General features: G+C 38.9%; 1 protein-coding gene across 10 annotated transcripts in view; it reads right to left on the reverse strand.

Moving 5' to 3' along the window:
• The window catches only part of LOC106081495 (dystrophin, isoforms A/C/F/G/H), a 1,057,252-nt gene extending 1,042,097 nt beyond the window's left edge, over positions 1-15,155 (reverse strand). For 3 of the 10 annotated variants that reach the window (XM_059362803.1, XM_059362800.1, XM_059362804.1), the window contains exon 1: positions 14,931-15,154. In XM_059362803.1, the coding sequence (XP_059218786.1) occupies positions 14,931-15,078 (148 nt within the window). In that variant the 5' untranslated portion in view covers positions 15,079-15,154. Of the gene's footprint in view, positions 1-4,736; positions 5,018-14,930 lie in introns of those variants that run through there. The other 7 variants (XM_059362798.1, XM_059362797.1, XM_059362799.1 and 4 more) reach the window with 6 other exon arrangements.
• Positions 15,156-17,503: the final 2,348 nt, after the last annotated feature.

A 17,503-nucleotide genomic window follows, 5' to 3' on the forward strand; every position in this document is an offset into this window, starting at 1 on the left:
GGCCTGAGACCACACGTCACCTGTTTAACTGATCCCTTTGGATCCACCCCACCTTAGTCGTAGAATAACTGGATCTGTTTATTTAACAGAACAAAGCAAACGAAAGATAGAACACAACACACTGCACAGCAACTACAACTGCCTGCAGATCTTAAACGAACAATAATTGCAACCTCTGAGGTATCAGGTGAAAATTGTCCCTATTCCTTAATGGAATGTTCATGGGCAAATTTGCAAGTAATTAAAATTGGGAGATCAATTTATATGGGAGCTATACTTTAATATACACCAACCATACCCTCCGCAAAGGAATAGATCAAAAACATCTCTCATTCACCCAGAATTGATCAGATGTGTCAAGATTTTACCATCGATATTGGGCTTTAAAAGGTACTAAATCGGTCGTGGGTGTATTAAGGTACTCTTCGCGTCGAAAAAGTACTGAAAACAGTACTATAGTACTGACTTTTCTAAAAAGTACTGAAAACACTACTATAGTACTGACTATTCGAAAAAGTACCGATAACAGTACTATAGTACTGGCTATTCTATCCCTTGTACCCACTACAATATCCAATCTCATGCAACCAGGACAATTGCCGGATGGCCCCGGCTCTTACTTAGTTTAACTAAATCAAGAAAAATAAGTTAGGAAACGCAAGGTCGGCGTTGACTATACAATACCCTACACCTATCTGCTATAAGTCCAAACACCAACAATAAGTCGAAATTGGACAATATCACTATAAGAAGGTTTTCACGAGGTTTTCAGCTGGGTAGTAAAACAGTCCACATCAAATTTCGACAGTCATACGACAATGATATGTGTCATTGTATATTATCCAAACTTGGACAAACATATACATATATGGTATGTAACTAAGCCGATTTTGACCAAAATCCGTACATATAGTGGAAGTAAAAAAGGCGCCATTGTGCAACAATTTGAGAAGATCGGCTGAAAAAAGCTCTAGAAGTGAAAATCGGGAAATACATATTCATATATGAGAGTCATATTTGAATCTGAACGGATTTCAACCTCAGTTCAGACACATTGTTGTGGTGGTGGCCGTCTGAATCTAAACCGACTTCGACCAAAGTCCAGACATATTGTGCAGTAATTTTAGAAGGTCAGAGGATCAGCAAAGATTCCAGACAATAAAATCGACCTAGGAGAGTTTAATTCCAAGCTAGGCTGGGAGAATATGTTTGGTTCGACTATCGGAAATAGACTTCGCGGCAAAAAAAAAAAAAAAAACAAACATGTTAAAACTTGCTAAGTTTGATCTGGCCGAATTTCGGGAAACCACCATCGTGGATTCTGCTTAAAATTTGCACAAAATAAATTAAGTTGAAGGGCATAATTTTACCCTACCGCACAAATTTCTGCCAAAGCAGGAAAAAATTAATACATCTTATAGCAGAATTTATACAAATTTTATTAATTTTTTGGCGTCGCAGATCAAAAAAGCTGTAAACACAAGAAATGGCAGCGGTACACTCCACCTACTCGACTAATCCAACCAAAGTTGCTAGATCGCAATACAAAGCCGAAATTAGAGTGCGCTTCGGATTTGGGGCAGGCATGCTCAGAACCGAACCGAAATCCGATTGCGGCTCAAAAGTCAGACTCCGACTCCGGTCTTGAGACCTCCTAAAAATCTGCGCAGCGCTGGATAAAAGTGCTTGAAGAAACCACTCCTTACCCTGACAATATAACGGCGCAATGGCCAACCATTACATAATGCCACGAAAGCCGTGCGTAAGTTCCAGAATGCTCACCCCCAGAAACCCATTCTACGACCAAAAATGTCCAATAATGTCCATACGACCAAAAATGTCCAAATGCTACTGAAACCAAGAAAACGGTAAACAAAGCAACACTGCAATCAGTAGCAACGTGCCGGATGAAGGAGAAGTATTGGGAGAAAAGAAGAGAGGAGATACATCTATATCGAAAAAAAGAATTGGAAAGGCGCCTATGCGAGACTGCGAGAAGTCAGAGTGAAGTCCGGGAATTTTGATCAAACATAAAACCGATTGCTAGGGATATAAAAAGAACACTTTTCTCTGCTGCTGGTACCCGATAGTGGTGGCGATGAGGATACCTCAGAACGAATCTTTGATGTTGATATAGCATGTATAGCACCCATTCAGAATGAGGTCCAATTGACCAGTGACCCGACTTATAAACAACAAGGCAGAAGGAGCCGATGGGTTGCCGCTGAACTGTTTGAAACCGGAGGCGATACGCTAATAAAGCGTATGCATCCGCTTGGCCATGCGAGCTGGCTAGAAGAACGCATGCCTGATGATTTGAAACTCATCTTATTGTGCCATGTACAAAAAAAAAGGGGACAAGATAGTTGGCATATACTATAGAAAAACAAGTCAAAGCGTGCTAACTTCGGCCGGGCCGAATCTTATATACCGTCCACCATGGATCGCATTAGTCGAGTTATTTTCCCGGTATCTCTTTTATGGGAAACAAATGATAAAAGCAAATAATTGTTATGCTTTTAGAGCAAGTAATAGTCAAGTAATAGTCCGATTCGGACCATAGCTAAATTTTATATTGGAGACCATAGTAAAAGTCATTGTGTAAAATTTCAGCCAATCGAATAAGAATTGCACTATTTAGGGCTGAAGAATAAACTAGGGAGATGGGTTAGTATTTAAGCTGTTTCAGGCTATAGACAAATTCAGACCATACTTGACACGTATATTGAAGTTCATGGGAAAAGACGTTGTACAAAATTTGAGCCAACTCGCATAATAATTGCGCCCTATAGAGGCTTAAGGAGTAAAGATCACAGATCGGTTTATCTGGCGGCTCTATCAGATTATGAACCGATTCAAAAGAAATTTGGCACGGATAAGAATTGCGCTCTCTAGAGGCTCAAGAAGTCGAGATTCAAGATCGGTTATTATGGCAGCTATATCAGGTTATGTACCGATTTCAAACATACTCAGCACAGTTGTTGGAAATTATAACAAAACACCTTATGCAAAATTTCCGTAAAATCGGTTAAGAATAACGCCCTCTAGTGGCTCAAGAAGTCAAGACCCCAGATCGGTTTATATGATAGCTATATCAGGTTATGGACCCATGCCAACCATACTTAACAGAGTTGTTGCAAGTCATAATAAAACTCCTTATGCAAAATTTTAGCCAAATCGGGTAAGAATTGCGCCCTCTAGTGGCTCAAGAAGTCAAAATCCAAGATCGATTTATATGGGAACTGTATCAAAAGATGGACGGATAAGGCCCATTTACAATCCCAACCGACCTACACTAAGGACGGATAAGGCCCATTTACAATCCCGACCGACCTACACTAATAAGAAGTATTTGTATAAAATTTAAAGCAGCTAGCTCTACTTCTTCGAAAGTTAGTGTGCTTTCGACAGACAGACGGACGGACATGGCTAGATCGACTTAAAATGTCATGACGATCAAGAATATGTATACTTTATGGGGTCTAAGATAAATATTTCGAGGAGTTACACACAGAATAACGAAATTGGTATACCCCCATCTTTTGGTGCGGGGTATACTAAGTCCCCTTCCCATCGCATGCAATAAACGTTGCGTAAAAGGTTGAAATCTAATGCCAATGAGTAAATTCGTCGCTATTAGACATTAGACCTGATGAACCCAACACAAATCAGATATTCATATTGCAATAAATCTTATAAAAGACCTGAGAAGTTCATTGAAAATCAAAAAAATATTAAATTGCCCTATTGTAAATCACTAAAACAGCACTTTATTCCACTGTATAATAAATTTAGAATTGCATTTCAATGCTGCTTTGATGGCGAGAGACGAAGAAGTCGTACGGAAGACAACAACTGACTTGTTGTCGTAAGAAATGACGACCTGAAACCAAATACAAGAATTGAAAGGACCATAACACATAAAGGCAGCAACAACAAAATAACCCAAATGCAACAACAACAGGTAGTTGAAGCATAATTCAGTTGTGGTATAGCAACTCTCATTTTTTTTTCTTTTTTTTTTTCCTCTCATGAATATTGCCATGCACACTCGCTCACACACAAACACACATACCGAAAGAAACCAATGGGTAAAACAGCATTACCATTTCTCAGGTCAAGGTAAAGGTTTTAATTAAGATTGTAACGTTGGAGGGTGGGGAGAGGAGAAAATTAGCGAATAGGCTAACCAAATTCATGAGTGAGTCATGGGCATTGTAAAACAAAAAACCACAAACATTCAGATCAACTTTAGAGTAAAAAAAAACAAGCAAGAACGAAGCAACAGGTGAAGTAATACCATGCCATAATCACCACGCTGAGTAAGGCCGTATGGTATTCTCTAAAAGTAATTAATGTTTTATTGATTAGATTTGTTTTTGGTTTGCTGTGATTTGGTTATTTTCGGCTCTATTTTAACTTTGATGATGATTGTTTTTGTATTCCAATTATGGCTAGTGCGGGACCGCTCGCATAATCATTCCTTTTCATAGCAATCTTCGGTAAAAAAACACCAACAAATACAGTAGTGAAGACGTATTAACACACATACACACACACGCAAACACTTGAGATTGACACTTGGAATTTTTGGTTGCTTTCTGGTCGACCATATTCTAACCATTATTCACTTCTTCCACTCATGTTTTTGCAGTGGGTGGGGGTATTTTGCAAAACACTTTTCTATTTCTTTTCTTTGGCACTCTAATATTAGGTGATTTTTTTCCTTTTCTTACATTTTTCTATTCGTCAGAACACAGAACACTTTTTAATATTTTTTCTATGCTGAAGTATACCGACTTTCAGCCTTTTCGTTAAACGCGTGTCCGTCCGCCCGTCGTTGATTTCATTACCGTATTTAACCGCTTTCTTCTTTTGTTTTGTTGTTGCCGTTTTTCTTGGCTTCTTTTCTTCTACACTTGGTTTGTTTCAGCTAAAACTTAAGTTGCTGTTGTTTCTCGGTCCACTCTATTGATTCACTCGAAATAAGAAAAAAAAAAAACGAAAACAACGTTCGTATTCGATCGCTCGCTCGCTGATAACTGAATTGTATTCAGTTATTTTCATGATTTCAAACTCCAATTGGCTGTGGTGTGGTGTAGTGGCGGTGTTATTGGCAACCGCCTGTTGCTTAGTTTACTCTCTCCCTCTTTACGGAACCTTAGCATGTGTGTTCCATTGCTCATCATGTTTCTTTTGTAGATTTTCTCGCCACAGCGCTAAGTCTCCACCGCATGTTTAATTTTCCAAGTCGGGTTTGTTGGGTCGGGTTGTTGTCTTGGTTTTCTGACGTTTTGTAATTTTAGCGGCATGCCGAAGAGAAGTATACAACTATTTGAGTGAGTGTGAGACCTCAAGTCTCTGTATGGAAATTGTTGTATTTTGGAAGACAGTGTTATCACTAAAATGTTTATTTGGGAGACAGTGTTACCACTAAATTCTTTTTTTGGGAAACAGTGTTACCGCAGAAATGCTTAATGCCCTTAAAAATAGTCATTTATTTGCTGTTTTGCTGTGCTGCGTAGTTTTGGTACTAAGCTCTAGTTTCCCAATTCCCTTGTTGTGAACGAGCTTCAAAAAAGGGAATATTTCTCAAAATCTATTTCTTAATCGTAATAGAAGGGGAATCTAAAATTAATTAACAAGTTTGTTGTTTAGATGTTAGACAGATTTAGACTTAGTAAAGATTTTATTAATAATTCATTTACATATATTCGATCAATTTTTTAAGAAAATCTAATTTGACATAACATGTATGTTGTGTGTCAGACTGACATATAAAACAAGTAAAAAGGCCAGGCCGGCCCAGCCGAACTTAACGCCTATTTATTTGATTTTATGCCCTCCACCACAGGATGGGGGTATACTAATTTCGTCATTCGTTTGTAACACCTCGAAATATGCGTCTGAGACCCATAAAGTATATATATATATATTCTGGATCGTCATGTCATTTATGTCGAACTAGCCATGTCCGTCTGTCTGTCTGTCGAAAGCACGCTAACTTTCGAAGGAGTAGAGCTAGGCGCTTGAAATTTTGCACAAATACTTTTTATTAGTGTAGGTCGGTTGGGATTGTATATGGGCCAAATCGGTCCATGTTTTGATAAAGCTGTCATATAAACCGATCTTGGGTCTTGATTTCCTGAGCCTTTAGAGGGCGCAATTCTTATCCGATTTTATTAAAATTTTGTACGTAGTGTTTTGGTATCACGTCCAATAACTGCGCTAAGTATGGTTTAAATCGGTCTTTGTTTTGATATAGCTGCCATATAAACCGATCTTGGGTCTTGACTTCTTGAGCCTCTAGAGGGCGCAATTCTCGTCCGATTTTATTGAAATTTTGCACGTAGTGTTTTGGTAGCACTTCCAACAACTACGCTAAGTATGGTTTTAATCGTTCCATGTTTTGATATAGCTGCCATATAAACCGATCTTGGGTCTTGACTTCTTGAGCCAATAAAGCTGGCATTTCTCATCCGATTTGGCTGAAATTTTGCATGAGGTGTTTTGTTATGACTGCGAATAACTGTGCTAAGTATGGCGTAAATCGGTATAGAACCTGATATAGCTGCCATATAAAACGATCTGGGATATTGACTTCTTGAACCTCTAGAGGTCGCAATTCTCATCCGATTCTCATCCTTTGTACAACGGCTTCTCTCATGACCTTCAATATACGTATCGAATATAGTCTGAATCGATAAATAGCTTGATACAGCTCCCATACAAACCTATCTCCCGATTTTGCTTCTTGAGGCCCTCCAGGGCACAATTCTTATCCGAATGAACTGAAATCTTACACAATGACTTCTACAATCTTCAGCATTCATATATGGTCCGAATCGGACTATAACTTGATTTAGCTCCAATAGCATAACAGTTTTAATCCAATATTCTTTGTTTGCCTAAAAAGAGATACCGCGCATAGAACTCGACAAATGCGATCCATGGTGGAGGGTATGTAAGATTCGGCCCGGCCGAATTTAGCACGCTCTTACTTGTTTTACTTGGATACCCACCAACTAGGTAAACCACCTTTCGTCATAATCCGGTGAAAAATGCATAATTTATGCCCCAATAGCAGCTATATGGAAATATGGAACGATTTGGACCAAATTCGATACGGACATTGAGTTGTGGTTTTATGGGGCTGAGGCCCTAAATCTGCGGCCAGGTCTATATATCAACTATATCCAAATTTGAACCGATCTCGGCCAAATTGAAGAGGGCTATAGAAAGGCCTAACACAACTCACTATCCCAAATTTCAGCAAAATCGGATAATAAATGTGACCTTCATGGGCCCAAGACCCTAAATCGGCGGATCGGTCTATATGGCAGCTATATCCAAATCAGGACCGATTTGAGCCAAATTGAAGGAGGAAGTAGAAGGACCTAACACAACTCACTGTTTCAAATTTCAGCAAAATCGGATAATAAATTTGGCTTTTATGGGCATAAAACCCTAAATCGGCGGATCGGTCTATATGGGAGCTATATCAAGGTATAGTACGATATAGCCCATCTTCGAACTTTACCTGCTTATGGAAAATAAAAGAATCTGTGCAAAGTTTCAGCTCAATATCTCTATTTTTAAAGATTGCAGCGCAATTTCAACAGACAGACGGTAGGACATGGCTAGATTGTCTTAGATGTTTACGCTGATCAAGAATATATATACTTTATAGGGTCGGAAATGGATATTTCAATGTGTTGCAAACGGAATGACAAAATGAATATGCCCCCATCCTTCGATAGTGGGTATAAAAACTTTTCAATAACTTCACTGGTAGTTTTTAGAGCTCTGTCATATTCACATGTGTGCTTTACAACCTGCCCTCTTTTAGGTGGTATGTAGAGCACCATTGAGCCATTTGACAAAATCCGCTGAAGAAGGTTCATGGCGAACCAGAAATCACGATACGGGTAGCCAGTCAAATGTTTTTAGAAACGCCAAATGCTGTTGTTTGAATATGACATTAAACAGAATGGTCTAGAGTCGGACAATATCCTACAATGGACAACTCAATAAGATTTTAAGAGCGAAAAAAGAGAGCGAACACAGTTGAACATAGGATATCAAAAAGCTCTCTCCATTTGACTCTATTGTTGATGAAAACCTTAGCTTGTTACGGCGATATATGCCATACCTACAGGCATCATAGTATAAGCTGATTACAACTCATTTTTTTACAGCAGATTAATTTGTTTATATAGCTATTTGTAACATTTTTCAAAAATCAAAGCAAGTGTTTCTCTGTTCTCTTTTGTGCACAAAATTTTACTCTTTTTGTATACTTTTTGACATTTTTTTTAATAAATTGTTGGCATCACTGTTCACTATTGTTAATTATTGTCACTGCCAATCTCTAGGTCTGAATCTGAGAGAGTTCGCCTAATAACAAATATTGATGTAAACTTCATTAAATATGGAAATCATTTAGATAAAAATGACTACCAAAATCCATCCAGTTGAAAGCTAAACGCAGTGCAAACAATGTACACGGCTAATTTAACAGATTCGATAAATGGTAAACGCAAATAGATCCACCACTAGGTTGCCAGATATGGGAGTATCAAAAGAGAGATGTTTTTTGCATACTCGTTTTTTCCAACTATTGTATGTATGTGCAAACAATCTAATTGGTTATGATTTTGGAATATTTACCTTCAATAATTGTGTAGTAAATTAATTTTTTTTATTGACTTAGATTATGAGAAAATAATTACTATTGATGGGTGTATGTATATCTTTTTATAACATTTTAACTGTAGCAGATTTCATATTAACCTCATTAAATTTTGCCCTTGTTCCAAGGCGTATTTATCAGGTGGCCGCACAAACCCAGCTGAGAGAATTTGATATGTCAACTCATTTTTGAATTCGCCGTAAAAAAATATGAACTTCGAAATAAATAATTTATAAATTGTGTTTGCTGCTGCTACGGTTTTTATACCCTCCACCATAGGATGGGGGTATAATACTAATTTCGTCCTTCTGTTTGTAACTACTCGAAATATTCGTCTGAGACCCCATAAAGTATATATATTTTTGATAGTCGCGACATTTTATGTCGATCTAGCCATGTCCGTCCGTCTGTCCGTCCGTCTGTCTGTCGAAAGCACGCTAACTTCCGAAGGAGTAACGCTAGCCGCTTGAAATTTTGCACAAACACTTTTTATTAGTGTAGGTCGGTTGGTATTGCAAATGGGCCATATCGGTCTATGTTTTGATAAAGCTGCCATATAAACCGATCTTGGGTCTTGACTTCTTGAGCCTCTAGAGGGCGCAATTCTCATCCGATTTGACTGAAATTTTGCACATAGTGTTTTAGTATCACTTCTAACAACTGTGCTAAGTATGGTTTAAATCGGTCCATAACCTGGTATAGCTGCCATATAATCCGATCTTGGGTCTTGACTTCTTGAGCCTCTAGAGGGCACAATTCTCATCCGATTCAACTGAAATTTTGTACACAGTGTTTTTTTATGATATCCAACAACTGTGCTAAGTATGATTCAATTCGGTTCATAACCTGATATAGCTGCCATATACAACTGTGCTGAGTATGGTTCAAATCGGTCCATAACCTGGTATAGCTGCCATATAAACCGATCTTGTGTTTTGACTTCTTGAGCCTCTAGAGGGCGCAATTCTCATCCGATTTAACTGAAATTTTGCACATAGTGTTTAAGTATCACTTCTAACTACTGTGTTAATTATGGTTCAAATCGGTTCATAACCTGGTATAGCTGCCATTTAAACCGATCTTGGGTCTTGAGTTCTTGACCCTCTAGAGAGCGCAATTCTTACCCGATTGGAATGAAATTTTGCACGACGTGTTTTGTTATGATATCCAATAACTGTGTTAGGTATGATGCAATTCGGTTCATAACCTGATATAGCTGCCATATAAACCTATCTGGGATCTTGACCTCTTCAGCCTCTGGAGGTCGCAATTATTATCCGATTTGCCTGAAATTTTGTACAACGGATCCTCTCATGACCATCAACAAACGTGTTTGTTATGGTCTGAATCGGTCTATAGCCCGATACAGCTCCCATATAAATCGATCTCTCTATTTTACTTCTTGAGCCCCCAAAGGGCGCAATTCTTATTCGAATTGGCTGACATATTACACAGGTCTCCAACATATAATTTAATTGTGATCTGAACCGAACCATATCTTGATATCGCTCTTATAGCAGAGCAAATCTTTTCTTATATCATTTTTTGCCTAAGAAGAGATGTCGGGAAAAGAACTCGACAAATGCGCTCCATGGTGGAGAGTATATAAGATTCGGCCCGGCCGCTAAGTTCGCTTTTACTTGTTAAACCTAGGGTATATAATGGCAGGCGTCTAGCCACCTCATTCACTATCACTTTCACTGAGGGAACTTAGGTCTGTTGTGTCGCCCCCGAAAGATTCAAAAAGCGCAGAAGAACACTGATAAAATTTACGTCTGTTCAATGCCAGACATTAAAATGAAGAAGATTAGGAGCCATCATGCATGACAAAACGCTCCTGGTTGTCTGGAGAAGCTCCCTCCAATATGTTATTTAAATCTATAGCACTCAAGAATGGCGAAAGAACTTTAGCATGAAGATAATTTAGACAGTAAAATAGATTTTGTCTAGCCATAATACTGCACCTACACTCCCAATTTCAGTGCAATCTCACAATACAATTCCTCCTCACCCCCACAAATCAGGCTTAAATCCACCATGTTACCAGCGCAAGATCAAAGTCTTGACATTGCAATGGCTTTTCAGGACATTCGGTAGTGAAAGCAGCAGCTCCATCACGGTAGAGATCACCGGAACATACCAAGTTACCTAATATTTTGGCAGTATACTATATGCACTCTGAACGGCCACACACCATGATGACAACGTCATCCTCGTACCCAATAAACTTTAACTGTCCTTTCTAAATGACCTGAAAATCAGACAGATATTCAAGAGTCAGAAGGGAGTACCCAACCCCTCCTTGTGGTGATTGAGGTCTAATCACAATCTTCCTATTCGAGCCATTTGTTACCGTTCACTTGGTAGCTAACTACGGCTACAATAACCTTATGAAAATATTTAAATCTGCCATATTGATAGTTTGGTGGGTTTTTGTTGTAGTCACATTTTAAGGTGGCGATCCTCGTCAGGCTCCTGTAGGTGACCAAGCTCGTTTCGGTCCAAAGGACTGATCGCCGCGTGAACAGTGTGGCCATTGGTTATTTACAGGCGCCAGTAACCCGCCTTAATGGAATGTTCATGGCAAAATTGACTATTTGCATAGTTTTAAAATGAGTACACAGCCCAGATCTAGGTTAGGCAATCTGTCATCAGACTCATCTAGAGGTTTTCGTCCATTGTGATACCACAGGAACAGGAGAAGGAAGATGCCTTCCAGTTCCTACCGTTAAACCATCCACATCGCTTTTAAAAGCCCAACAACTTGCGAATGTTCACATCGCTAAACCAGACAAGTTCTCAAAGAAATGAGTACCCAAAGTGGATCCTCTTCTGAACGCCAGTGCGGGACACACACACACAGCAGATGTTCTACAGTCTTTTCATCCTCGACGTCTTTACAGCCTCGGCAAAAGTCGTTGCTGGCAACCTTCAGACTGTCAGCATGTTTTTCGATTAGACAGTGACCTGTCATGACGGGCACAATGACTGAGACGTCTGTTCTAGCACAGCAAAGCGGTAGACGCCTTCAAGTCTACATTAGGACACATAGTTTTGGAAAGCTCACAGCTCCCACTTTGTGACCATATACCATTCATTGCCCTTCGGACCTGATCCTCAATACTTAGCTTACATGTCGATAGAGGCATACCCACAGATTCCAGTTCCCCTAGAAAGTGTAAGATAGTTCCTAGTCTCGCAAGCTCGTCCGCTTTACACTTCCCTAAGATATCTGTGTGGCTCGGCACCCAGGAATATTGAACCATCTCGTTGATAGATCTGCTACAGTCGAGGGCAGTTTTTTAATTCAGAAATACTTTGTCCAGGGATTTAAAGGCTGCCTGGCTGTCTGAGAAGATATTTATGCTAGATGTCGTTATGATATTATATCTTAGCCATTTCACTACTTCTTTGATTATAAGGTTCTCCGCCTGATACACGTCGGTTAGTCTTTATTTTCGAACCATCCGTGTAGAAGTCTATGTAACTTCTATTACCAGGGATATCGTAGTTCCAATCGGTTCTATCAGGAATAGTGGTACAGTAATTTTTATCAAAAAGCGCCTCAGGTACGGTGTAATCCACACTGCCTGGAACATCGGATATTGTATCAAGGATAACACAGTGTCCGTAGCCACCACTTGATCAAGGAGAAAGTTCCCTTAGCCTCAAAAGAGTGGTTGCCGCAATTTGTCTAGCCATAATGTCCAGAGGCATAAGAAGAAGCATTAAATTCAGTGCATCAGATGGTGTCGTTCTCATAGGATGCACAAGTAATTGGACCCAGTTAGGTATTGAATAATAGGTGGACTTTTGAAGCGCCGTCCAACAGACCACAACACCATATAGCATTATAGGTCTGACAACTGCAGTATATACCGAATGCATGACACGCGATCTAAGCCCCCCACTTTTGCCAATGGCTCTTTTGCAGGTGTAAAGGGTAAGAGTTGCATTTCTTGCCCTTTCCAAAATGTTGGATTTGAAGTTCGATTTCCTGTCCAGCCAAACATCCAGGCATTTTGTGCTTTCTGTAAATTGAACATTCTTTCCTCCTAAGGATACGGGTTCCACTGTAGGCAACTTGTATCCCCTGCTGAAAAGAACTACGCGACGACTTTTAAGCCTTTTTCTTCCAGAGGCAATAATAGAAATTGTTAATGGCTATATTCCAAAGTACAGGAGGTAGCCCACCTCCTTGGGGAGTTCCTCTGCTGACCCATCTTTTTAGATCTACAGATCCCAAGCCTTCCGTAATGCATCTTTTGGTAAGTAAGTTATTAATAAACTTTCTTATGGTAGATTTGATGCCTAGAAAGTCCAACTCCTTCAAGATTGACGTCGGTTTTATATCATTAAAAGCACCTTCAATGTCAAGAAATGCTACCATTGTATGTGGTTGCCCAAAAAGTAATTGCGGATTTTTCATATAGTCGTCGTTGACAAATTTTTTCACAGCTTGTGACTCTGTAATTGCATGCTTTCTTCTGTCAGTTATCAGCTGTTACTTTTAGCTTGCTTAGAAAAAAAGTGTAAAAAAAGTATATTTGATTAAAGTTCATTCTAAGTTTTATTAAATGCATTTATTTTCTTTTAAAAAATCCGCAATTACTTTTTGGGCAACCTAATATATTGCTTGATAACTAGAGTACCCTCTATGTAGCCGACTGGTCGTTAGGGGCTGTTTAAGTGGATTTGCATTTACTATATGCATGCTGCTGCCGCGACAGGCGATCTCCAGGGATCTTTGCCCTAAGATATGTTTCTATCAACCTCTCAAGAGTCTTCAGCATAAAGGTTGACAGACCAATAGGACAACAAATTTTTCACCTTCGTGTGATAAGTTTTTCCTGCTTTCAGATGTCTCTTTGAAGAGATGTTGGCTGTTTGAATATAACTTTCTCTTGCTGCGCTATAAGAAAAGGTTGAATAACAACATTTCATTCAGAGGGCATGCTTCTACCATTGCACTGCCCACTAATTAGTGGGTAGGTGGAAGCATATAATCTTTTGGTGACCTAGCAGTCTGACGAGGCCCTTGGCAAAGACCGAAATCGCGGTCATTGCAGCTAGCCCCTTGATACATTTAACAGTGTTTTTGTTGTTTTGTTTTGAAATATAAGCAAGAAATAAAAACACATTGGTCTAAGCTGGTTAAACCAACAACAATAATATAAAATAATATTATTTCGATTGTATTAATATTATAAATTTTTGCTAAAATTTTATTTTTTTTTTTCACCACCGCAAAATGGGCGTTTGTTCACTTTGTTATTCCATTTGCAACACATCGAAATATTTATTTTCGACCTTATAAAGTGTATATATTCTTGGTCCTCGTGAATGTCTAAGATGATGTACTACGTTCGTCTATCTGTTGAAATCACGCTACAATCTTTAAAGATGAAGATATTGATCTAAAACTTTGCACAGATGATTGGTTTGTTCATATGCAGGTTAAGTTCGGAGGTGTGGAATATCGGCCTATATCTTGATATAGTAATAGACCGATCTCCCTATTTAGGGTCTTAAGGCACACAAAAGATGTTTTTATTACCCGATATGACTAAAATTTGTCAAAATGATTTGTGTCAAGGTCCCCGACATCTGTGCTGAATATGGCCAGATCCAGATCGATCTATATCGTAATATATAAGGTTTGAGGCCAACAAAAACCGAATTTTGCCCGATTTGATTGAAAATTACCACAGCGAGAAATTTTCAAATCCTCGTTTACAAAACTCTTCAAATGTTTTTCGTTCTTCCACTCTCTCTTACTAGAAAACGAACAACCTTCCATAAAAATTTGTGCAAATTTTCGCGAAACTCTATGTGCTGCGTAATTTTGTTGTGTCTCCTAATTTACCTTAAAAGTGTACGAGAAAACCAATTTGGTTAACAGATGGCTTACCACCACTTTAAACTAATGTTTCGGTAAACTAACACAAACTTTATATTTTCTATAAGAAACCTTCTCTAAGACTAATGCATAAAATTTACAGTATATTGCTGTTAAAACTGACCCAATTCATTGAAAGTCAAATTTTCTTGATGAAATAAATTGCCCTTGTGAGGCGCAACGAATTCAGAAGGTGTTAAGACACTTCTTAGGCATCTAAAACGGCTGTAAAAAAGTACTTTTGTAACTCGGATGAAGCGAGCTGGCCTTATCTTAAACAAATAGGAAATATAAATACAGACAAATGTCTTAAGTAAAATACACATAAATTCTACTTACTTATAAAGTGGCGACGATACTCATCATAGCCCAAGATAATGGGAGCCGGTGCTGGAGGTGGCGATGGAAACTGCTCATAAAATAATGCCTCTTGCTCATAGCCGTAGTATTCCCCGACATCATAATCGTCTTCATAAGGCTCATACATAGTTCCAGAGGAGAAAGGAAAGCCAAAATTGTAGCAATTGCTGTTTGTTTGATGAATTTATCTTAAACGCAGATAAGAAATGGTGCGGTGTTTAAATCTCTTCAAAAATATTTTCTTCACTTAAACATGAAACATTGCTTTTGTGAACATTTATATTAATTTGCTGCATTCAGTTACATATTTTTTTTTTAAATTTTTGGTATAATTTGCTTCTTTGCTTTTCACTTGATTTGTTGATTTGATTTACTTAGAACCTAGTGAAATACTTTTAGATGTTGCTTTTTTTTTATTCGCCAAATTAATTTATTTTCCGCAAACTTTTCAATATCAAAGGCAAACTGCCAAACTTTTGTATGACTTTTTATACCCTTCATTATAGGATGGGGATATACTAATTTCGTCTTTCTGTTTGTAACTCCACGAAATATTCGTCAAAGACTCCATAAAGTATATATTCTTGATCGTCATGACATTTTAAGTCGAACTAGCCATGTCCGTCTGTCCGTCTGTCCGGCCGTCCGTCCGTCCGTCCGTCCGTCTGTCCGTCCGTCTGTTCGTCCGTCTGTCCGTCCGTCCGTCTGTCCGTCCGTCTGTCCGTCCGTCTGTCCGTCCGTCTGTCCGTTCGTCCGTCCGTCTGTCCGTCCGTCCGTCTGTCGAAAGCACGCTAACTTTCGAAGGAGTAAAGCTAGCCGCTTGAAATTTTGCACAAATACTTTTTATTAGTGTAGGTCGGTTGGGAGTGTAATGGGCTATATCGGTCCACGTTTTGATATAGCTCCCATATAAACCGATCTTGGATCTTGACTTCTTGAGCCGCTAGATGGCACAATTCTTATCCGATTTGGTTGAAATTTTGCATGAGGTGTTTTAATATGACTTCCAAAAACTGTACTGAGTATTGTTTCAATCGGTTCATAACCTTATATAGCTGCCATATAAACCTACTTGGGGTCTTGACATCTTGAGCCACTAGAGGACGCAATTATTATCCGCTTTGGCTGAAATATTGCATGAGGTGTTTTGTTATGACTTTCAATCACTGTGCCAAGAATATTTGAAATCGGTCCATAACCTGATATAGCTGCCATATAAACCGATCTCGGGTCTTGACTTCTTGAGCCTCTACAGGGAGCAATTCTTATCCGATTTGGCTGAAATACTGCACGACGTGTTTTGTTATGACTTCCAACAACTGTATTAAGAATGGTTCAAATTGGTCCATAAACTGATATAGCTGCCATATAAACCGATCTGGGGTCTTGGCTTCTTGAGCCTCTAGAGGACGCATTTATTATCCGATTTGGCTGAAATTTTGCATGAGGTGTTTTGGTATGACTTTCAAAAACTGCGCTAAGAAAAGTTCAAATCGGTCCATAATCTGATATAGCTTCCATATAAACTGATCTGGGGGTCTTGACTTTTTGAGCCACTAGAAGGCGCAATTATTATCCGACTTAGCTGAAATTTTGTTAAACGAATTCTCTTATGACCTTTAACGTACGTGTCGAAAATGGCATGCATCGGCTTATAGCCTAATGCAGATCCTCTATAAACCGATCTTCCTTTTTTTACTTCTTCAGCCCCTAAAGTGCGCAATTCTTACTAGATTTGGCTGAAATTTACACAATGACTTCTACTATAGTCTACAATATTTAGTTTAATTATGGTCCGAAATGAACCATAACTTGATACTGCTCCAATAACATAGCAATTCTTTTCTTTTATCCTTTGTGTGCCTAAAAAGAGATATCGCGGCAAGAGCTCGACAATTGCGATCCATGGTGGAGGGTACATAAGATTCGGCCCGGCCGAACTTAGCACGCTTTTACTTGTTTCTTTTCTTATTTATAATATACTAGCTGACCCGCCCTGGGCCCGCTCCGCTGCGCCTTCTTTTATTGTACTTTATATGGAACAAAATTTTCCTTGGAATATTTATTTTCGGCAATTAAAGAGCTTTTAGTAAAATACCATGCTATGTGGGGTATTTTGGGAAAGGGGTAGACCCCCAGAAAATTGGTCCCAAAAGTGGGTATCAATTCTTGTTCTGCCTCCCAATACCTTTCACTTAAATTCCACATTGACATGGTTGGTAAATATGCCCGATTAAGGGGTGTTTTGGGGATTGGGATGGTCCCCCAAACACTAAGCCCGGAAAATATATCAACAACGTGCTCTATTCTCATTTATTTGAACCCCATATTGCCATTGGCCCCAAAATTTGATATAAAATTCGTTTTCTAATCTCATTAAACTCTTTATTGCAAAAGTCAGCACATACGTTCGGTTTGGGGTATTGGCCCTAAAAACTATAAATATTTAGTTCCACTCTCTTTAAGACCCAAATTGTCTTGGTGAGCATATACGTCCTATTTGGGGGTTATTATGGTGGTGGGACGTTCCCTAGACAGTTGGTCCTTAATGT

Source organism: Stomoxys calcitrans, chromosome 2 (assembly GCF_963082655.1).
Source record: "Stomoxys calcitrans chromosome 2, idStoCalc2.1, whole genome shotgun sequence".
In the NCBI taxonomy this organism is placed as follows: Eukaryota; Metazoa; Arthropoda; class Insecta; order Diptera; family Muscidae; genus Stomoxys; species Stomoxys calcitrans.